This window comes from Talpa occidentalis, unplaced genomic scaffold (genome assembly GCF_014898055.3).
Source record: "Talpa occidentalis isolate TD23 unplaced genomic scaffold, MPIMG_talOcc4v2.1 talOcc4.3, whole genome shotgun sequence".
NCBI classification, from domain to species: domain Eukaryota; kingdom Metazoa; phylum Chordata; class Mammalia; order Eulipotyphla; family Talpidae; genus Talpa; species Talpa occidentalis.
Window position 1 is genome coordinate 25,783,116 of NW_023603184.1, and position 23,424 is coordinate 25,806,539.

General features: G+C 38.2%; 1 protein-coding gene across 1 annotated transcript in view; it reads right to left on the reverse strand.

The window, feature by feature from the left end:
- DENND5A (DENN domain containing 5A) overlaps positions 1–23,424 on the reverse strand; it is a 97,670-nt gene that overhangs the window by 22,467 nt on the left and 51,779 nt on the right. Inside the window, exons 6-12 of the mRNA XM_037522637.2 lie at positions 22,189–22,506; positions 18,933–19,148; positions 18,209–18,443; positions 11,343–11,493; positions 10,632–10,725; positions 7,471–7,602; positions 3,812–3,964 (exon numbers count right to left, since the gene is read on the reverse strand). Coding sequence (XP_037378534.1) covers positions 3,812–3,964; positions 7,471–7,602; positions 10,632–10,725; positions 11,343–11,493; positions 18,209–18,443; positions 18,933–19,148; positions 22,189–22,506 — 1,299 coding nt within the window. The remainder of the gene's footprint in view (positions 1–3,811; positions 3,965–7,470; positions 7,603–10,631; positions 10,726–11,342; positions 11,494–18,208; positions 18,444–18,932; positions 19,149–22,188; positions 22,507–23,424) is intronic.

Consider the following 23,424-nt stretch of genomic DNA (forward strand, 5'->3'; position numbering starts at 1 on the left):
ACAAGCACACACTTCAAAGTTCCAATGATATGATAAAGGAACTAAAGCAACTTTTTATTTATTTTGAAATATAAACCTCAATGAGATACTGTTTGCATACGGAACTAAATGCAGAAACAATGCTGATGTGAGTTTAATTTGTGAAATGAGTATAAGATTTGATGAGCTGTGATGTTTATTATTTAGAAATAGAAAACTTCTTTTAATTTTACATAGTCATCTGAGGATTGACACAAACATAAAATATAGAAGCTCTTTGAATTAACTTAAAGTCTGCTATTAATCTCACCAAAAAAAAAATTTAATGTGTAAAAATATGTTTAACTCCATACATAATACCTCAATTAAAAAACACTCGGATTTGAAACAAAGAGAAACCCACCAACTGGGAGAACATTTTTGCATCCAACACTAATGATAAAGGACTGATCACAAAAATCTGCAAAGAGCTGATGAGACTCAACAACAACAAAGAAAATAATCCAGTCAAAAAATGGGCAGAAGAGCTAAAAAGAAACTTCTCTGAAGAGGAAATGCAAATGGCCAACAGGCATATGAAAAAATGTTCAACATCACTTGTCATCAGGGAAATGCAAATCAAAACTACCATGAGATACCATCTTACACCAGTGAGAATGGCACATATTAAAAAAACTAGCAACAACAAATGTTGGCGAGGGTGTGGAGAAAAAGGAACTCTTCTGCACTGTTGGTGGGAGTGCAAACTGGTCCAACTACTGTGGAGAGCTGTGTGGAGATTTCTGGACCTACTAAACATAGAGCTTCCATATGATCCAGCAATTCCACTCCTAGGTATTTACCCAAAGGACACAGAAACATCAATTCCAAAGAACACCTGCACCCCTATGTTTATAGCAGCACTGTTTACAATTGCTAAGCTTTGGAAACAACCCAAATGCCCAAAAATAGATGACTGGATCAAGAAGATGTGGTACATATATACCATGGAATATTACTCAGCATTCAAAAAAGATAAACACATGCAATTTGCAGCAACATGGATGGCGCTGGAAGGGATCATGCTCAGCGAAATAAGCCAAAAAGAAAAAGAAAAATACCGGATGGTCTCACTCATAGCAGGAATCTAGAAAACTTAAATAAGGGACCAGGAAAACGAATAACTATAAGAAAGTGAAAATCAAAATCAACAAAAAACTACGAACCAGAGACACTTTTAAGGGGGTGGGGGTGGGAGGGGAGAGATTGGGGTCAGAATGGGGGGGCTGCAATTGTATGGGGAATATAAAAATAAAATTTATTATTAAAAAAAAAAAACACTCGGATTTGAGAAGAATAACAACCACAAACATGTATATAGAACCTATAAGATACCATGCTCTGAGCTCAGCTCAGGTTTTACATGAATTATCTTATCAGCTCTTCACAAGAATCCTATCAATGTGGATACTTTTAACATTCCTTCATATATATACGGAAACAAGTTTAAAGATGCTAGATATCTTGTTCAATTGTATGAAATTAGTAAGCAGGAATCAAATCTATTTGATTTACAGACTCAACCCATAGTCTGTGCTCTTAAACACTATACTATCACCTAAAACTTAGTTAAGAACATGGAAAATATATTACCAGTTGACTAAAAGCAAGTTACAAAATATTATGTATAGCATGATGCCATTTCGATTAAAAAAAATTCGTTGAGGTAATTCATATCACATCACAATAAAATTCACACAAAGTATAAAATTTCTGTGCAAAAAAATTCTGGATTTTAGTATATTCAGAATTGTACAACCATCACCACTAATTTTAAAACATTTCATCACTCCCAAAAGAAGTCCCACAGTCATTAGCAGTAACTCCCTGCTTTTTCCCTCCAGCTTCTAGCAACTCTTAATCTACTTTCTGTTTATGAATTTGCCTATCCTGGACATTTTATATATAAATGGGTTCAAACTATACATGGTCTTTTGTGACTGGATTCTTTCACTTAGTGTGCTTTCAAAGTTCATCCATGTAGTATCATGATTTTTTAACTTGATTACTTAACTTGATTTTTTTTACTGTTGAATATTCTATTGTATGGATTTACTATATTTCACTTTCATCCATTCATTAAGTGATAGACATTTGGGTCGTTTGGCTATGAAAACGCTACTGTGAATATCTGTACAAGTTTTTATGCAGAAATATGTTTCCATTGCTCTTGAGTACATAGCTAAAAGTATTGCTTGGTCATGTAACTGTAGGTATAACATTTTGAGGAATTGCCAGACTGTCTTTCAAAGGGCTGCACCATTTTACATTCCCACCAGCAATGTATGAAAGATGCAATTTCTCCACATCTTTATTAACACTTGTTACCATCTGTCTTTTTTGTTTTAGTTATCTTAATGAGTGTGGAAAAGTATCTCATTGTTGAGTCTGTAGTATTTTTTAATATACCACTGCATATAGGTATACATGCACAGAAAAATGTTTTGAAGTACAGACAGGGTAAGACTGTCTCTACATGACTAAAAACAGAAACTCCAAGAGGGCAGGTATCTAGGTCTGTTTTGTTCACTAAGGTAGCTCAAGTACTTACAAAGACTAACTGAAACTCTATCAGCCCTCCTTAAATATTTTCAGGATATTTACATGTATTTTCTAATTTTTCCACAAAAAAAACTGCTTTTGGGGCCTCCCTGGTGGTGCAAGGGGTTAAGGCGCAGCACTATGAAGCCATCCACAGCCACTGCAGTATGAGTCGGATCCCAGGCCCACCAGAGAGCTAACCCACATGGCACAGCAGACCTCTCCTGTCTGGCCCACAGCTCCCCTCAGCAGTGTATTTCAGTCAATCTGCCTGTTCTGTTCCCCACTCTTTCTCTGGTGAATCCTCTCACCCACTCCCCGCACCTCTGGCCTGTACCCCAGTTCTTATATGCATAAATAAATAAATCTTAAAAAAAAAACTGCTTTTGAAAAATTTTCAGGTTACTTGCAATTTTAAAAATACATAAAAGTGAAAGTTGTTCTACTTGACTAGCTATTCAAAATAGAGTATTTTGAAATAAGGAAATTTTCTGGGTGTTAAGTAGTAGAAATCAAACTTAACTTCCTGCAGTCTTCCTTTCGATGGTTAAATTCTCTACATATAAGAGAAATGTTAATGACAGCCTTTTCCCACTGGAAATATAAAATTAGTGAAGGATACTTAGAGTATGTTTGTTATTTCCTGAGCTCTCTTTGTGTTCTATCTCAAACTGGAGTCAGCTGCCAAACAAGACCTATCAGGTTGTTTTACTCTATTTGCAGGAAATAATATGGCCTTTTATAATCTCAGACATAGAGATTTATGAAGCTTATTTTTAAATAAAATAATCTGGATTACATTTATTTACTTGTTTGTTTGTCTACTTAGCTATTTCACATCTCACTCCATCAGCACTGTGCATATAATTCAAAGGTATCAGTGGAGGAGTACAGAAAAACTAGTAAATGAAAACAGGAAGACGGGGCCTCCCCGGTGGCACAGCAGTTGAGCACTGGGTTGCGAAGCTGCCTGCAGCATCTGCAGCACCGGTTCGATCCCTGGCTGCTCCCCGGCCACTGAGGAGGGTCCCACATGGCACGCAGACCTCTCCTGCCGCCTGCTGCTCCCCTCAGCAGTGTACTTCGGTCCTTCTGCCTGCTCTGCTCCCCGCTCTGGCTCTGGTGAATTCTCTCACCCCCCCACGCTTCTGACTGTACCCAGTGCTTATATAAATAAATAAATAATTTATTTTTTTTGGGGGGGGACAGGAAGACGATTTGCTCAGCAGGGCAAGGTTACCTGTTTCATTACCTGTTTCACTTGTAGTCCATGACTCCAGATCCTTTCCAGAAGGTCACAAAGACTGGCAATCAAGGTGTTCTCTTCCACTCCTGTGATGTTCACTTCTCCATGCCCTAGCTCCACAGCTTCTCGGCCCATCTTCTCCACCAGCATCCTCTTGGTCTACAAGAATCAATCGGGAGGATTAGATAACCACAGTGAGCAGGATCACATGCAAATGCATTCTTTAAAAGTTTGTTTAAAAAGAACACAGTAATCACTGTATGATCCTGGGCAAACCACTCTGGGTTTATTTTTGGCATTTATGAAATGGAAAGAACAAAACCCATTGGTCAAACTCACATCTTACAGTCTCTGTTTCTCACTGTTTAACTGACCTTATTAAACAAACCTTCAAGCATTTAATTCTAGAAATATATCTGAACTAGCTCTCAAGGGGATAAAAAATGAAGAAGGAATAATTTACTTTTAGGTAAAACTTTTCAAATGCTATAAAAGAACAAAAATGTATAATGGTGGCCACAGCTTTTATTACTATGTATCAGGCACTTTATTAAACATTCCATTATTTCACTCAGATAAACATTACTGCTGTTTCCAATTTACTGGTAAGGAAATTGAGGTCAGAAAATTTAAACTGTTTAAAAATCACACAGCAAAAATGTAACAGATTTGACCTTTGATCTAAATTTAAGTCTGCCTAAACACTGAGTCCAAGTTCTTAAGATTCAATCATGTCATAAATTTGTGACATATAAAAATCTAAAGAGCACGAGAAAAAAAATCACTATTTCTACATTTCAAAAGCAACAACTCTTAATACTTAAGCATATTTCTTTCCAGTGTTACTATTTTTAATGCTTTTATTTATTACCTCATACATATAATATACATATGTGGACACATGTGCATACATTATACTAACACAATTATAACTAATAGTATCTGCCAATACGCTTTTATACTATTATAACCATCACCCAGGATAAGAAATAAAGTACTGCCCATCGTATTCCTATGAAGTACCTCATTTGCCCTCTCTAATCACCTTCCCACTTAATACCCTGACTTGTACAATAAAACTAAAAAGCAAGGAAATGACTCTCACCTAATTTGGATCCCTAAACAATAGTTTAGTTTTCCCTATATGTTTTCTTTTGTGATTTGCTTTTTCACTCAACTTTATGAACCTCATCCATGTTGATGGGTATAGCTACTGAGCATTCTGATTGCTGTGTATTACTTCAATATACGAATATACTACAATTTATTTATTAACTCTCCTACTTATTAGTATCTAGTTTATTTCCAGTTTGGGGCTATTACAAAGAAAGCTCTTGTGAACTTGTATGCATTTGCTGGGTCATGATACAAAACTTTTTTTTTTTTTAAAGATTTATTTATTCATTTATACAAGCACTGGGTACAGTCAGAAGCGCGGGAGGGTAAGAGAATTCACCAGAGCCAGAGAGGGGAGCAGAACAGGCAGACAAGACGGAGGACACTGCTTAGGGGAGCAGCGGGCACAGCAGGAGAGGTCTGCGCGTCATGTGGGACCCTCGCTGGTGGCCGGGGATCAAACTGGCGCTGCAGAGGCTGCGGGCAGCCTTGCAGCCCAGCGCTCAACTGCTGCGCCACCGGGGAGGCCCGATACAAAGCTTTCATTAGGGAATATTCTCAAAAGACAAACGCTAGATAATGCTTGCTATTTTCCAAAACATTCATACAATTTACACTTCCAACAGTTTCAGAGTTCCTATTGCTGTACATTATAATCAACACTTATTAGTGTTAGAATGATCACTGTATATCTCCAATTCCAAGTGCTACATTTTCTTATATATTAACACCTCTGAAATTTGCATGTAGCTCACAATCCTTGTTGACCAGGAATGGAATGTAAGGAAGCTGTCGTTGACTGGACATGCATCTCAGAACTTGAGGATGAATGTCAGTGGTTTGGAAAGTAAAATTCCACAGACAATAGAGGAGTCCTCTTTCAAGAAAGACTGCATCATTAATGTTCTTGATGGCATGAAAGGCAATGTTGTGTGGGAAATCATGGATATCAATGACTCAGAGTAAACTGATGGAAGCTTTTTTTAAAACACATAAAATTAAATTATTGATACTGATACATCAATCTAACTTGTAACAGCAATAATGTATTCTACAAGAGAAAGCACATTTGATTTCATCCTACAAATGTGTGCCACTTAGAAACTGAAAATAAATAGGATGTAGCTGAGACCAAGTTAGTAGGGTTGTTCTAAAAGATACAACAGACTGACTTGGTTTCATGAAAAACTTTAATTTTATAGAAAAGAAAAGTCAATAATTAAAACATTAAAAATTAAGATGTCTTAATCAAGCAATCCACTTCTGGGTATATCTGCAAAAAAACTAAAATAAGGATCTCAAAGAGACATCTGCACCTTCATATTTACTGCAGCATTACTCACAATAGCCAAGATGTGAAAACAACCAAAATGTCAGATGAATGGATAAGCAAAATGTGGTAAATAAACACAATGAAACATTATTCATTGTCTTAAGAAACAGGAGACCCTGTCATTTGCAGTAACATGGAACCTGGAGGACATTTTGCTAAAGAAGTCACAGCTCGACAAATCTCTGATTCCACTAATATGATGTATCTAAAACAGTCAAACTCAGAAAAGAGAATAGACTGGGGGTTTTCAGGGACTGAAGGGAGGGGAAAACAGGAATTGTTGCTCAGTTTCAGTGTACAAGATGATTAAATTCTAGAAATCTGCTGTACAACATGTACTTATAATTAACAATACAACAACATGTGCTTTAAAATATGGTAAGATGTTATATCTCATATTCTTACCACAAAAATAACAAAAAAATACAAAAGAACACAAGGAAATTTTAGGAAGTAATAGATATATGTTTACTGCCTTGATCATGGTGACAGTATCATGAGTGTATGTATATACCCAAACTCATCAAAATGTATACATTAATATGTATAATTATTTGTCTATCAATTATAGTTCAATATAGCTTTTTGAAAAACAACTATCCTATGAAAAACGTAGTGGTTACCAGAGGGAATGGGGGAAGGAGGCAAGAGAGGATAAGGTAAGTAATAGAGTACTGGCACTGGACCTTTGATGGAGGGTGAATAAGCAAGTGTACATGTGGAGATGTGAAATTATACTACCAAATTTACCATTATAGAAATGACTAACAAATCAATAAAATTTGCAAAGGAAAAAAAATGCCAATAAACTGAAATTGAATAATACACTTTGGCCAGGCACCTAGCAAGTAAGCTTTCAGTAAATTCTGGTTTCTAGATATGAGATCATTGCTACAAGATTAAAAGAGAAAGGCAAAAACATTTTCATATGTATAAGATTAATCTGCTAAAGACAATTCAACTACACTGATTTTAAGTAAATAGGGTATAATGTCTAAAATTAAAAATTATATCATCTCTCAGTTTTAAAGACTATGTTAAGTTTATATCAAGCAAAGAGTACTTACTCTCAATTATGGTATATTTTATTTAAAACAAATATATCTAATTGCAAATTAATAGGATCTTAAAATGAGTACTATTAAAAAAGAGAGGTCAAAGCCAAGACTTGGCTGCCAAGAGAAATAGCAATTATACAGAGGCATCCACAGCTCACCTTGTTGCGGCATTCCTTCAGCAGACCCTCTACAAACTTCCAGTTAGTTTGAGCAATCACTGATGGGGAGAGGTTGGACAGTTTGGGCTGGCGGATGGTGCTGCCCATGCTCCTGGCTTCCTGGATGTATTTCTGCAGCAAACAGAAATATCAGTGTCAATGCACACAAACCACAGGTGACCAGTACTGATGGGTACCTGAAGAGGGCACTATCACCTCAGGCTCTCTTACCTCCTCTTTCCTAAACTCAGTTAAAGTTGGAAGCAAAGTTTAAAATGCAACTCATATACTAAAGGGAAAAAATGAGGCAATGCGATGAATTCCATTTTCCTTATGATGAAATGCACTCCATAAAAGGAAAGGTCCTGTAATTACTTTTGTTTTAATGATACAGAAAGTAAAAAGTATATGGTTAGAATATGTATAGTCCAGTATATAAACCCACTGAAATCAGTGAACTATTGAGAAAATAATTTTTCCCTACCAAATTGTGAGGAATATAACTCCTCTGCCATACCAAGAACATCTACCCTTGTAACAGGGTGGTCCCCAGGGAAAGGGAGGTTCCAGATTTCCTGCCCCACCCAAGGAAGGGTGGAGCTGAGCAGGGAGAGAAGAAACGGAAGAGGAGACTGAGGGAAAGAAGGATGGAGAGTGAAAAGGAGACCTGCAGGAGGGACATGGAGCAGTGAAGAAGCTGCACTTGCTTTTTGGTCTTGGACTGGTTGAAACAGATGTGGGTGAGAGACTCTTGGGGAGGTTAACAATGGCAGCTTTTATCTTGATTTTGCTCCTTCTGCCTCAGATATGCTAGGCCCTTTCTACCCCTTTCCTACGGGTCCCCACCAGGAGGTGACTTAGACTTGTGGCAGGCTTTCAGGCCTCAGTGACCCTGCTTTGGGACAGCCCTGTTTGACTGGACATTTACTCACGAGGTGACGGGTAACTTTGGGTGCTTGATTTGAAAACTACATTCTTTGTCTTTTCTTTGTTGCACACTGTTTCCATTAAAGGTCTTACGCACTAGAATATGTTTTGTCTTGATGTGGAGGATGGCAGAACCTAATCAGAGCAGGCAGGTTTGAGGGTTATGGGTGCCCCTCTCCCTGCCCTGTAATACCCTTTCTTTTTAAAAAAAAAAAAAAAGATTTCTTAATTTATGCATACAAGAGCTGGGGTACAGGCCAGAGATGCGGGTGATGAGAGAGGATTCACCAGAGACAGAGTGGGGAGCAGAACAGACTGACGACTGACTGAAATACACTGCTAAGGGGAGCAGCGGGCGAGACAGGAGAGGTCTGCTGCGCCATGTGGGTTGCTCCCTGGCTGGCTGGGGATCGAACTCATGCTGCAGAGGCTGCGGATTGTTTCATAGTGCTGTGCCTAACCCCTTGCGCCACCAGGGAGGCCCCCTGTAACACCCTTTCTACCATAAAGCATAACCTTGCTAAAGTAGGGCCTAGAAAATTTAGACTGCATATTCAAAACAACTCTTTTTTGTTTTTCTGCACTACTGGGGAGTCTCTATATATTGTTTAACATCACATCAAAGCAATTAACTGCATGCTAATATCCACTACATATCCTAGGTTCACAACCAACATTTTATTCCAGACTTCTTCCTCCTCTATATTTTTTTTCCACTATAAAATACTCTCCATTCTATCTTCGGACCCCTCAATCAGTCCCTAACACCAATCCCCAAGGTTAGCTTTCAATTACTATCACCAGGACTATTGCTACCTGCCTTTCTACTTGCTAGTTATCTCAACTATCTCCTTGCTCTGAAATATTCTGTTTATAGCCTCCTTTACACATCACCAAGTTTTTGATTGTCATTTTCTCTACTTGAGATACTGTTCTTTGTCTCTAACAATTCTATCATCCTCCAAAATTTAAATACACGCTGGTTCCTCTAAACAGTCTTCTTTGATAACTAGTCCAAGTAGAAATTACCTGTTTTCTCCAGCAGTGATCAAATACTGCCTCGCCTCTCATAAGTTATTTGTGTACCTGACTTTGCTCCCTTAACAAACTAGTATTCACTGAAGAGCAAGTCTACCTCCTTGTCATCTTTGTGTTTCAACATGCTTATTACAGGAATTTTGACCAAAAAGGGGGAGGGGAGGAGATAATGTGTAGTAGAAGAGTCAGAGGAGATTATATTTTTAGTTTTAGTTTTTTCTTTTTATTTGAGGTTATGGTAAACTATTAAAATAGCACCAATACTTTATAATACCTTCACAAAACCTCCAAGCACAACTATAGCCTCTAAATCAAGATCATGGATTAAAATCCATTATCTTAATTTGCAATTTTAATTTAATCATTTAAAAAATAACAAAAGCAAGCTGTTATTTATTTTCCCATTCATTGAGGTATCAGACATATATGAAAAACACTAAGCTTTATTGGGTTTTATGTATACAAAATAAAAAGTCTGCAGGATCTTTACTCAAAGAAAAATTCCTGAAATGGATTCCTGAAGATGAAGCTTCATTTCACAATTTCCTTGCAGCTAAGAAAGATAGGGTCTCTTACTGCAAATAAGTTATGGCAGAGCTGAGAAACTCAGCTTACAAGCAAAAAGAACTAAGGAGATAAATTAATCATCAATCCCTAGTCACCTGATAATAACATTCCTCTCCTTTACTCTTCTAACAGAAAAAAGCTTAGGAAAAAAAAAAGAAAAAAAAACTCCCTCCACAAGTTCAGAGATCCACAACATTAACTCAAATTCAAATTTTCCTTCTTCTCACTCTAGCAGAATTCTTAGTAATACACTAACTATATCACCCCCACAAAAAGCCTCATGAATTTAAATGAATTCCTCCCCCTTCAGATTCCTACCTTTTGAAATTTCTGTCACTCCCCCTTTTCCCCCTAGTCCTGCCCCTCCAAGCCCCCAGCCCTAGGGCAGGGAATGAACTGGTTCAGGGAGACAGTTGACTATGAGGTTGGAGGCAAGCAGTCACAGACAAAACAATGTATATCCTGGATCTGTCACAACCACAGTCCTGTATCAGAAACCAACCCAGTTATTAATTCTTCTTTATAGGGAGAGGTAACTGCTAAAGCATCAGAATCAGACCAAGGGCCAAAGAAATGGGAAAGATAAGAGCGTAGCATGATAATTCTTTGTCCTTCTTAAGGTATCTTACCTCTCTCTGATCATTGTCTAAACGTAGGTGCTCTGTGTGCTGTTTCTGTCGATCTTTCCGCCTCCACTGGGCAGGAGCATTCCTTTTTGTCCACCTGACAAAATCCAAGCAGACAATTAAGAACATCCAAGAAATTAAGGTGACAGGTGAAAACTTAAGTATCTAGAAAACAACACTAACCACAGGAAACCATCAAGAAATCACCAGACAGAGCTCAGTAACCTTGCAGAAAGGTTAACTTAAAGATCAGTGAATGGGCATGAAAAAGATAATTCCCCAAGGAGCACAAATAAATTCCTTTTGAAATATCTACAAAAACTTCAGATGCAGATCTGTAAGTATACTCATTCAACTCTGCCCAGGTTTTGATATACTTATCTGCAAAATAACTAAAGAATAGCATCCTGCTATATGACCTATTTTCAGTTCAGATACTAACTCAACTACAAATTATCAAAGACAAACGGCTACACAGGTGTTGTCTGAGAGATTAACCCATCCACAGCCTCACTTTTTGCAGTTCCTGGACATGTGTGATCCCAATTTGCACAGCGAAGACAGGAGCTTACAATACTCCTGATAGTTTGGGTTTCCTCCATATTTGCTTTAAAAAATTCATGGGCCCTTTGGGGAGATCAGCTCAGGCCACAGGTAACTATTTCCACTAGGGCCTGTGAAGCTATATAAAAGGAATCCCTGGGGTTGACTCACTTGTTGCTGGCTGGTCCGGTGGAAAGCACATCAGACTGAAGTTTAGGGAAGAAGCCTGGTTCATACTTCCCTTGTCCAATCTTCATGTCAAGTAAATGTGGGTGAATTGCAGTATGGTCAATTTTTGCCAGACGCAACTCAATTGCTTTCTCTGAGTAAAAGAATAACGACAACAAAGATAAGTCAAACACTTTAAAATGTATATCATATTCTGGGTCATAAAACAAATCTCAACAAATGTAAAAATAATTTTAATCATAAAAAGCATATTCTCTAGCCACAATAATAGTATCTTAAAACGAATACACTTGTAAATAACCTATGGTCAAAACATAAAGCAAAGAGAAAATAGTTATTTGAACTGAATAAAAATGAAAACATAAAATATCAAAATTTGTGGGAAGTCATTAAAATATCACTTGAAAGTACTAAATTCCTCTTAGAAAAGATGTCAAACTCAAAAGACTGTAAATTGGTCATTGTTAAAGTGCAGGTGACAAGGATATTTGCCTAATATTTAGGCATATGATATTTTAAAATAATAATCAGAATTGTGAGTAATAATTTAATACCAGGACATTTTAGATTTTTTTGTGATTTTAAGATCTTTTAGTATTACTTCTCATTTGACCATGCTTGTTCCCATGCAACTGAATAAACCAAGTTAAGACTTAATTAATTTTACAGCCTTCTTTTTTATAAGGAGAGTGAACAAATCTATGTGATATTGTTCCAGGGGTACTGTGGGGGAAAAAAATCTCATAGTAACTAAGTCAAAGGGCATCATTTAGAATTTGTTTTGGGCAAGTTTGTCAAAAACATTAAAAGAGTTTAAAACACTTGAATAAATGGGATCACAGCTATTATAAAACAATGCTTAATTATCCACTTAACCAAAGATTTTAAAGGCATATATATAAACTATACATAGTTCTAAACTAAACTTAGCTTTTACTATTGAAAAGACTAGACTTACTTAGTCAATCAAAGATCTGATGATAGAAATAACATAAAGCACAAAACTACTTTGAGGGCTTCCCTTGTGGTACAAGGGGTTAAGCACAGCACTATGAAGCTATCCGCAGCCTCTGCAGCACCAGCTCCATTCCTGGCCCGCCAGACACATAGCACAGCAGACCTCTCCTGCCTTGCCTGCTGCTCCCCTCAGCAGTGTGTTTCAGTTAGTCTGCCTATTCTATTCCCCAATCTGTCTCTGGTGCATCCTCTCACCCCCTGCACCTCTGGCCTGCATCTCAGTTCTTATATGCATAAATAAATAAATCTAAAAAAAAAAAACAAAAAAAAAAACTTTCACTCTCTAGGTAGGTATTTTTCACATTGACAAATTATATAACAGAGATAGCTTGAGCTTATTTGATTAGTAAGCCCATGTATAATAAAAAATATAACTCTAAAGACACGTTTGTTTTTATTTACGCAAAAAATTTAAGCTAGGTAGTAAAAAATTATTCCAGAGCACATGAACTTGAAGAAAACATTTGGGGCCTCCCTGGTGGCACAGCGGTTGAGCACTGGGCTGCGAAGCTGCCCACAGCCTCTGCAGCGCCAGTTCAATCCCCGGCCGCCGGCAAGGGTCCCACATGGCAAGACAGACCTCTCCTGCAGAGCCCGCTGGTCCCCTCAGTGGTATATTTCATCAGTCAGCCTGTTCTGTTCCCCACTCTCGGTCTGGTGAGTTCTCTCACCCTCCCGCGCTTCTGACTGTACCCAGTGCTTGTATAAATAAATAAATAAATAAATCTTTAAAAAAAAAAAAGAAAGAAAAGATGTCAAACTAATGATTTCAGCTTCTACCCTAAGATGCTAGAAAAAGGAATGCAAATTGAATCCAAAAAAAGTACAAGAAGAAAAACAATAAAGGCAAGAGTGAATGCAATGAAATAGCAAGCAGAAAATTAATAAATCCAGGAACTAGTTCTTTCAGAAGATCAGTAAAATAGATAAACTTCAATTATTCTGATCAGGATAGTAAGAATAATATGACAAAAGAGATGAAAAACCTATACTCTGAAAAGTACAAAACACTGCCGAGAAGAACTAAAGAAGCTCTAAATAAATGAGATATTCCATTATCATAGATCAAAAGACTCAGGTTATCCCATTCAGAATCTCAGAAGGTTGTTTGTAGAAAACGGTAAGTTAATTTTAAATACATGTGAAATACAAAGAGATCCAAAATAGTCAAAACAACTTTGAAAAGAAGAACAAAGTTGGAGGATTAATATTACCTGATGTCAAGATTTAATATAAAACTACAATAACCACTTTTACTCAGCCTGGAAAACCCATCTCAGCTTAATTTCACTTACTGGGTAAGCTTCCTTGTTCCCTAGCCTATTCCTCTTTGTTATAAGCTCTATGTAACTTCAAGTTATTCTTTATAGTCTTAAGATCATTTGTAATCAATTACATGATGACCTGTTTGTCCAACACACTCTACCAGACAATAAAATGCTCCTAATGGCAGGGAGCAAATCATTTTAAATCAAATCATATCAGATCATCTAAACAACATCAACTCAGTTCCACAATTTTTTTTATTTAATATTTTATTTTATATAATTCTTACATCATTTTTCATCTTTGTGCAATGTACGCATTTTCATTTTGGTTATATTCCCCATACAATTGCACCCCCCCCTTATTTTGACTCTAGTTCTTCCTCTCCCTGCCCCTCCCTAATCCCCCCTCCCACTCCTGTAGTGTGTTTCTGGTTTATAGTTGCTTGTTGATTTTGATTATTACTTTGCATTGATAAGTCTTTTTCCTGGTCTCTTATTTAGGTTTTCTAAATTCCTGCTATGAGTGAAACCATCCAGTATTTTTCTTTTTCTTTTTTTTTTTTAAGATAGATAGATAGATTCATTCATTCATTCATTCATTCATTCATTCATTTATACAAGCACTGGGTACAGTCAGAAGCGCGGGGGGAGGGTGAGAGAATTCACCAGAGCCAGAGCGGGGAGCAGAGCAGGCAGAAGGACCGAAGTACACTGCTGAGGGGAGCAGTGGGTGGCAGGAGAGGTTGGCGCGCCATGTGGGACCCTCCTCCGGTGGCCAGGGAGCAGCCGGAGATCGAACCGGTGCTGCAGAGGCTGCGGGCAGCTTCACAATCCAGCACTCAACCACTGCGCCACCGGGGAGGCCCCAGTATTTTTCTTTTTCTTTCTCACTTATTTCACTGAGCATGAGCCCTTCTAGCTCCATCCATGTTGCTGCAAACTGCATGTGTTTATCTGTTTTGATTGCTGAGTAATATTCCATTGTGTATATGTACCTCATCTTCTTGATCCAGTCATCTATTTTGGGGCATTTGGATTGTTTCCATATCTTAGCTATTGTAAATAGTAACTCAGCTCCACAATTTATCATATAAACCAATACTTAAGTTTTTGCCAAGAAATTAGTATACAAGCAGACAGTGGATAAAGAAATACTCTATTTAAAAATATAGATTTGGAGGTACAAGAAGACCAAAACAATTAGATTCCTTATTCCCTTTAAGAGGTATTTCAGTTTCTTTAGTGATATACATAATAAAATAATGGAGAAAATAATGAAACAAACAAACAAACAAAAAACTACAATCAACACAGTTATGTATTGGAGTAAATGCAGACTATCCAATCAATGAAATATAAGAGAGCATTAAGAAACAGACTTACACTTATACAGATCTCTGATATTTTGACAAGGGTAAAAAGGAAATTCATTGGTATAAGACAGTCTTTTCAACAGATGATGCTGAAACAACTGGATATGCATATGGCAAAAAATGAACCTGTACACTTAGCTTAGCTTAGCTTCTGCTACTTACAAATATTAACTCAAAATAGACCACAGACCTAAATGTAAAGCCTAAAATCATAAAGCTTCTAGAAGGAAATATAAAGGGGGAAAAAAATCTTTGTACTTGGGCTATGCAAAAAGTACTCAGAAACAACAGCAAAGCATAAACCATTTTTTAAAACCTAATACATTAGGCTACATGAAAAAATTTGGGCCTCCCCTGTTGGTGCAGGCGGTTGAGCGCTGCGCTGCAAAGCTGTCCACAGCCTCTGCAGCACCTGTTCGATCCCGGCCGACCAGCGAGGGTCCCACATGGCATGGCAGACCTCTCTTGTCACGCCCGCTGCTCCCCTCAGCAGTATATTTTGTCAGTCTGCCTGTTCTGTTCCCTGCTCTGTCTCTGGTGAATCCTCTCACCCTCCTGTGCATCTGGCCTATACGCTGATTCTTGTATAAAATAAATAAATCTTTAAAAAAAAAAAAAAGTCAGTCAAAAATAAAAAAGAAAACAAAAAAATTTGCTCCTTGAAAGATGGCTTGGAAAAAAAAAAAAAAACAAGCCACAAAGTACAGCAAATATCTGTCAAACATATATCTGATAAAGGACTTATATCCAAATAATCAAAAAACTTTCAAAATTCAGTAATAATAAAGAAAGCAAACAATTTACATAGGCATATCACCAAATGAAAAAATATTTAACATCATTAATCATTAAAATACACAAATCAAAACTACAGGGATATCACTACCACTGACAACAATATAGAGGAACTACCATTCTCACAATCATCATGACTCCTGGGAGCAGTAGCCTGAAGAGTGTCTGTGACACCACTTCCCTGAAATTAGTCATAAAAATGAAAGTTACCCTCCTTCCATATCTCAAACCCATATTCTAACATTAGGCCTGTGAGGCCTAATGCTGCTGTTTAGTACTCAACAAATGGGTTTCAGATAGTTTGAGAATTCATTGCCTCAAACCTCCATGGCAGATGAGCAAGACCTCAAGTGACTAGAGCCTCTTGCTTTATAGCCTCTAGCTGTAAAGTCTCCTTTCTTTATTTCAGTGAATCACAATTAAATATTCTCATTTTTTCCAAAAGTGGCACAATATAGGGAGTCCTGATTTAAACTGATTTGGGTGATGCTTCTCTAGATCTACAATCTTGTAGAAATCTCCATCAAGCTTCCCAAGACCCAAAGCCTGAGTCACGGTTTGGGAATCTCAAGCCTGATGCTTTCCAAAAGGCAAGGATGACTGTATTAGAGTACAATGGGCAACATATCACCTCAAATTTTAGCCAAGAGATCTGTCATCTTAATGAAAGGCTTGGAACAAGAGCTAAAAGATAAAGAAAGAAGACTAGAGACTATAAGGTCAATGAAGGCAAGATTTTGTCCAAACTCTCACTAACTGTATCTTCAAAATCCAGAAAAATGCCCAGCAGGTTCATTAACTCAGTAATTTTTTTTTTTTTGAGTATCATTCAATGTTATTATAGTATATATTGTATTTGGTAAATGGATGAACAAGCTATACAAAAAGGTTACAACAAGGACACTGAACTTTCCATAAGGAAGTGAAACATTTCTTAATCTGACACCTCAAACTGAGATTATTACTCATCTAAACTCATCTAGGATGAGCCTATTGTGTGTGTGTGTGTGCGTGTGTATAAAATAAGGTATATCAATCCTTCATATAGCAAACAACTTTTTACATCTCTGTGTGCTAGGCTCAATGCTAGCAGATTGGGATTGAGAAAATGAGTAAATATGGTGTCTGTCTTAAATTGTTCCCCAATAATGATAGCTTATAAAGGGGAGGCAAGAACAAACACCACAGGAGTAAAAAGACACCAACCAAATAAGCCTGAGGGTCGCAAGAAGCCTTCAGAGGAGGAATATATCTGCTCGTTTTTTTGTGATAAACACTGTCAAATGCTTACTCTTTTTTTTTTTTAAATAGAGGCATGTTTTATTTATTTATTTGTTTGTTTGTTTTGTTTATACATGCACTGGGTACAGTCAGAAGCGCGGGAGGGTGAGAGAATTCACCAGAGCCAGGGAGGGGAGCAGAGCAGGCAGAAGGCCCGAAGTACACTGCTGAGGGGAGCAGCGGGCAGCAGGAGAGGTCTGCGCGCCATGTGGGACCCTCCTCTGGAGGCCGGGGAGCAGCTGGGAATCGAACCAGCACTGCAGAGGCCGCGGGCAGCTTCGCAACCCAGCGCTTAACCGCTGCGCCACCAGGGAGGCCCCAAATGCTTACTTAACTCATTTGCCCCTTCTTTCTTACTGACTGAACCCAATTCAGGGTTAACATTATACCCAGTTCAATACTCATTTTCACAGCTACCTTTGCACTTAAGGTTGGTGCCATAACATGCCATAACATGCCTTTGCACTTAAGGTTGGTGCCAACTCTAGTCTCTGAGACAACAGAAGTTGTTGGGAATTTCTGGGAATACTTTTGTTTCCTAATACAGAGGAAAAATATATCTGGCATCAACCTCCCCTCCTCTTACTCTGAATCTGAACATAAAAAGCCTCTTGTAACCATGAGGCAGTAAGCATTAATATGAAAGTCAACATGCTAAGAATAACTGAGTAAAAAGATAAATCTCAGTTCCTAATTACATTTTTAGTAACTGAGTCAAATCAGCAATCACCAATTCTATACTTTTTGCTAATTTAGGAAAAATAAACCCCATTTGTCTAACCCACCACTGATTAGATTTTCTATTACTTATAGGAAGATCTGCAACTTCTAACTGCAACTGAACTGAGACAGAGTTAAAGGAAAGAAATCTGTCAGGCAAAAAAAGCAGATAAAGCAATTCAAACAATGGGGATGAATTAAGCAAAGGTAGAAATGTGGGGGAAAGCTGGCATGTTTAGGAAAAGGGACATGTTAGTATCTTTTTTTTAGTAAGATTTATTTATTTATGCATACAAGAACTGGGGTGTTGGGGGTGAGAGGATGCACCAGAGACAGAGCGGGGAACAGAGTATCTTTATCCAATAGGCTGGAAAGTACGACAGGGAGGTCTTACCTGCTTCATCCACCGTGGTACACTTCTGGTACATGGATGTACGGAGAGTTGGTGTCCGAACATTCAACAGCCTGATCTTGTCTACTCGGGTATCAAATACCCGAAGCACCGGGTCTTTATCATCATCATCATGACACATGATTTTGTTGTCAATGAAAGAAGCGAACATCTGGGTCTCCAAGAATCTTGAGAGGAAGGGCAGGTAGGGTTCAGGCTGATCTGACAGAAAAGATGCCTGGTGGGAAAAGGAAAGAGTCATTAACAAGGAAGAGGGAAGAGGAGATATCAACATTGACCAGCAATGTCAAAACACCCAAGGGATTCAGTAGGCTAATTCTCTGAACTTTCTCAGGTCTTTATGAAAAGCAAACAAAATCTCTTCAGCATTTTGTTTGTTTTTTCAGATATCCTGATAAAATATCAGATATGCTGAAACTTTGACAGACTGGCCTAAAATTACTCAGATATAGCCAACTGTGGCAATTAATCTTCCCTGAATCTTCATGTCCAACCTACATGTACAACTTTCCTAAGATAGCTCTGTGACTGATGATAAATCACCTGATAGTAGAAACTAGCACTGTTTGAAAGCAACAAAACCTTGTATTTTATCAACATCAGAAGGACTATGAACTTGTTCCTAGCACATAAGAAAAAGTCATCTTCAATAGGGTCTAGCTAGCACTCTGGTTCCTCATCACCTCCCCAGCAGGATTATACTCACTTTATCAAAGTTTTGCATCTGCTCCCTGTTGGTAAACCAGGACTCCTTATCCTGGCTGGGCTGAATGACAAACACCTCATAATCTGCAAACATCTGAGTGAAACGATTTGCAAAAACTTCCCGGATCTGAATGTTTAGCTGGTAAATCCTGAGTTCTTCTTCATCACACTGAACTTTGAGATCCTTATTGCTACTGGGATCTTCACGAACTTCCAGCTACAAAAAGAAGCAACAGTTGAGAAGACAAGATTTCCCTTTAATTCAGAAGAAGTGTAACTCATCTGTTTTCCCCCAGTGCCATTTACTTTGCAGCAAATGGAGAAAATAAACAAAAGAGGGGACAAATGGAAAATTCTTCTTTCTCTCAAAGAATTTTTCCTTACTGTGTTTTGTTCAGTTTTTAAATCTTTTTAATCTCTCTAAATATTTTTCCTCCTCTGTAAGTGGTCATGACTTTTTAAAAAAAAGTCTGCCCTACTAACTCTAATTCTGTTCATCTAACTAAAAGAAAATGAAATGTTTCACATTTCACTAAAAAAGAAGCCCAACAAAATTATTACATTGGCTCATTTTGTTATATGCAATTAACAAAAGTAATTTAACAGTGAGAATAGGGTAAGGTAAAAAGATGGGTAAACAACTACAAAAGCTTATCATCTTATCAGTTAGGAAATCAAAACCTAAGTACACACTGGAAAGAAGACAGAACTAGACTACAAGAGGACTAGATTCCAGTTTCTCTCCCTAGTCACTTACTAGTCTGAGGTAAAACTCTCAATCCTTCTGTTTCTTGACCTATTCTGTATGCTTTTGTTACTGTGAAACTCATAGGGCAATGGAAGAAATCTGAACACCAAGATTACTATAACCATCCTTCCAAGTCACTTCCAACTGTAGTATTCACATGAATCAGGCTTGCCTTGATTCCCAAGTGAGAAGCTACCCAAATTCAGGTTCAAGTAGCATTTACTAGGATAACATTTGTTGGCACTAAACCCAAAATCTCCCATACAGAGCATTCTCTCATTGTTCATAAATATGCCCTGTCCTGACCAGGGTGTTTTCTTTTTTTATTATTATTAATAATTTTGTTGATTTTTAAACAATATTTGCTTCCTCCAACCCCCTCAGGTGTAGTCCCCATAGAATTTCCTTCACCAATGCACCCATGTACCATCACTTCAGTCCCCTGTGCTCCTCCCTCCTTCCCTCTGATCCCTCTCCCTCCTCCTCCCCTGCAGTGTCTCTGATTTATAATGGTCTGTTTTTGCTTTGTTGTGTTTTGTACTGTTTTTTTTTATACTGATGTCTTCTTGGGTTCCCCCATATTCCTGCTATAAGTGAAACCATCCGATATTTTTCTTTTTCCTTCTGGCTTATTTCACTGAGCATAATTCCTTCTAGCTCCATCCACATTGCTGTGAATGGCATGAGCTTATCTTTTTTGATTGCTGAATAATATTCCATTGTGTATATATACCACATTTTCTTGATCCAGTCATCTATTTTTGGGCATACAGGTTCTTCCCAGGTATTGCCTATTGTAAATAGTGCTGCAATAAACATAAGGGTACAGGTCTTCTTTTGGATCAATGTTTTTGTGTCCTTTGGGTAGATCCCTAGGAGTAGAATCGCCGGGTCATATGGTAGCTCCATTTTTAGTAGACTGAGGGACCTCCAGATAGCTTTCCATAGTGGCTGGACCAGTTTGCACTCCCACCATCAATGTAGAAGAGTTCCTTTTTCACCACATCCTCGCCAACATTTGTTGTTGCTAGTTTTTTTTTAATATGTGTCATTCTTACTGGTGTAAAGTGGTATCTCATTGTGGTTCTGATTTGCATCTTCCTGATTATAAGGGATGTTGAACATTTTTTCATATGCCTGTTAGCCATTTGCATTTCCTCTGTGGAGAAATATCTTTTAAGTTCTTATGCCCATTTCTTGACTGGATTGTTTGTTTTTGTTGAGTTGTGTGAGTTCTTTGTATATCTTTGTGATCAGTCCCTTATCAGTTGTATGGAGTACAAAGATTTTTTTCCCAGTTAGTGGGGTGTCTCTTTGTTTTGGTTTATGTCTCTTTGCTATACATAAGGTTTTCAGTTTGATGTAATCCCAGGTGTTTATCTTTTCCTTGACTTTCTTTGCTTTGGGTGATGAGTATTTAAAGATGTTACCGAGATATATGTTTTGTAGTTTTACCTACATTTTCTTCTATATATTTTATGGCTTCAGGTCTTATGTTCAGTTCTTTTACCCATTTTGAGTTGATTTTTGTGCATGGTGAGAGATAGTGGTCTAGTTTTATTCTTTTGCATGTGGTGGTCCAGTATTCCCAGCATCATTTTTTTTTTTTTTAATTGATATTCATTTTCTTTTTTTTAAAGATTTATTTATTTTTTGTTTTTTTTGTTTCTACAAGCACTGGGTACAGTCAGAAGCGCGGGAGGGTGAGAGAATTCACCAGAGCCAGAGCGGGGAGCAGAGCAGGCAGAAGGACCGAGGTACACTGCTGAGGGGAGCAGCGGGCGGCAGGAGAGGTCTGCGTGCCATGTGGGACCCTCCTCTGGTGGCCGGGGAGCAGCCGGGGATCGAACCGGCGCCGCAGAGGCCACAGGCAGCTTCGCAACCCAGCGCTCAACCACTGCGCCACCGGGGAGGCCCCTCCAGCATCATTTCTTGAACAAACTATCCATGTTTCATTGCATAGTCTTTGCTCCTTTGTCAAAGATTAGTTGTCCATATAAGTGTGGCTTTATTTCTGGGCTCTCTATTCGGTTCCATTCTGACCAGGGTGTTTTCTTTGTTTGTTTGTTTTTTTAATTGCTTTTTTAAAGATTTATTTATTTATGCATACAAGAGCTGGGATATAGGCCATAGATGCGGGGGGTGAGAGGATTCACCAGAGACAGAGTGGGGAACAGAACAGGCAGACTAACTGAAGTACACTGCTGAGGGGAGCAGCAGGTGAGTCAGGAGAGGTCTGCTGCACCATGTGGGTTGCTCCCTGGCTAGCTGGGGATCGAACTCGTGCTGCAGAAGCTGCGGATTGCTTCATAGTGCGGTGCTTAACACCTTGCACCACCAGGGAGGCCCCTGATCAGGGTGTTTTCAACCCATATTTTATTTCACCAGAACAGTATTCTAGCACAGACCAAACTTGTCACAGACATGCATATGTATGTGTTTGTGTGTGTGTATGTGTTACACATATATATTATGTGTGAGATATATATGTATATATATATCACCTTACCTTTTCCAGGCTCACCCCAGTCCTCTTGACCAAGGCTTGCAGCCGAGCAATAGTTTCGTTCTCCTTGAGGAGTTCATAGGAATGCAAAGGGGAGCCAGCAATGTTCCCATTTCTCTTGTCAGAGACAAGTTCAGAGGCCCGGAGTCTTTTCAGCTTGGAGGCGCTCTCGCTGCAATGAAGATTCCCTTCAGGGGGAATGCCAAATGCCATAAGAATCTCAGAAACTTCCTGGACAAACTCCAATTTGTTGGGAAACTGAGGCAAGTCCTCTGGCAGCTCAATAAAGTGGTTGTCAATGTCTACAAAGCAGAGGTTAGCCTGGAAGACAAAACCAGAACAAGGAGTATGAACAACTCCAGAGCATTTTAGAAAGGATAACAAACAAAACACAAAGTAAACATCTGAAATGGGTGCATTTGGTATTGTATAAACAAAACTGGGCTCAGGAATGAGACACATCTGAGTCCCAATCTTTCCCTGCCACTATCCAGCTGTGTGAGCTTCAAAAAGTTACTTAACCAGGCCTCCTTGGTGGCTCAGGGGTTAAAGACAGAGCTATCAATCTACTGCCAGCCTCTACAGCAGTTCAATCCCTGACCGGCCAGGGAGCAACCCACATGGCGCAGCAGACCTCTCTTTTTCTCAACTATAAGTGGAGATAAAAACACTTAAAGAGTGGCAAGGATTATATAATGATACTTATATAGATGTTTAGACTCTCACACAAAGTCTCGCATATAGTAAATGCTTATTAAATGTCAAATTCATGAATTCTTACAGTAGTTTAAGTAAGTCAGAAAGCCGAGGTTCCAGATCTGTCACCATCATTATCTCCCTATGAGAATCTGAGCATACTATTATCCCTTTCTGAGCTTTAGTCCTGGTTTATAAGATTTGGCGGCTACTCTTAACGATTTTTGTGCTTCCTTCTAATTTTATTGCTTCTGAGAGGATGTAGAAACAGCAGTCTCATACAATGCTGGTGAGAGGGATAATCTGGATTAAAAATAACAACCTGGCAATATCCACCCCTATTTTACACACGAAACTGACATAGACAGATTTTGTTCAAAGTCACACAGTTAAGTGAGATTCAAATTCAACTAGCTTAGTACCAGTCATAAACTTAAGCTCTTAACCACACACATTTCTTGTTCAATTTAACTTAAATATTATATAGTTCCCATTCCTATTGGAATTTTCTTGTGGCTATAAACTAGAAGGTCCTTTATTTTT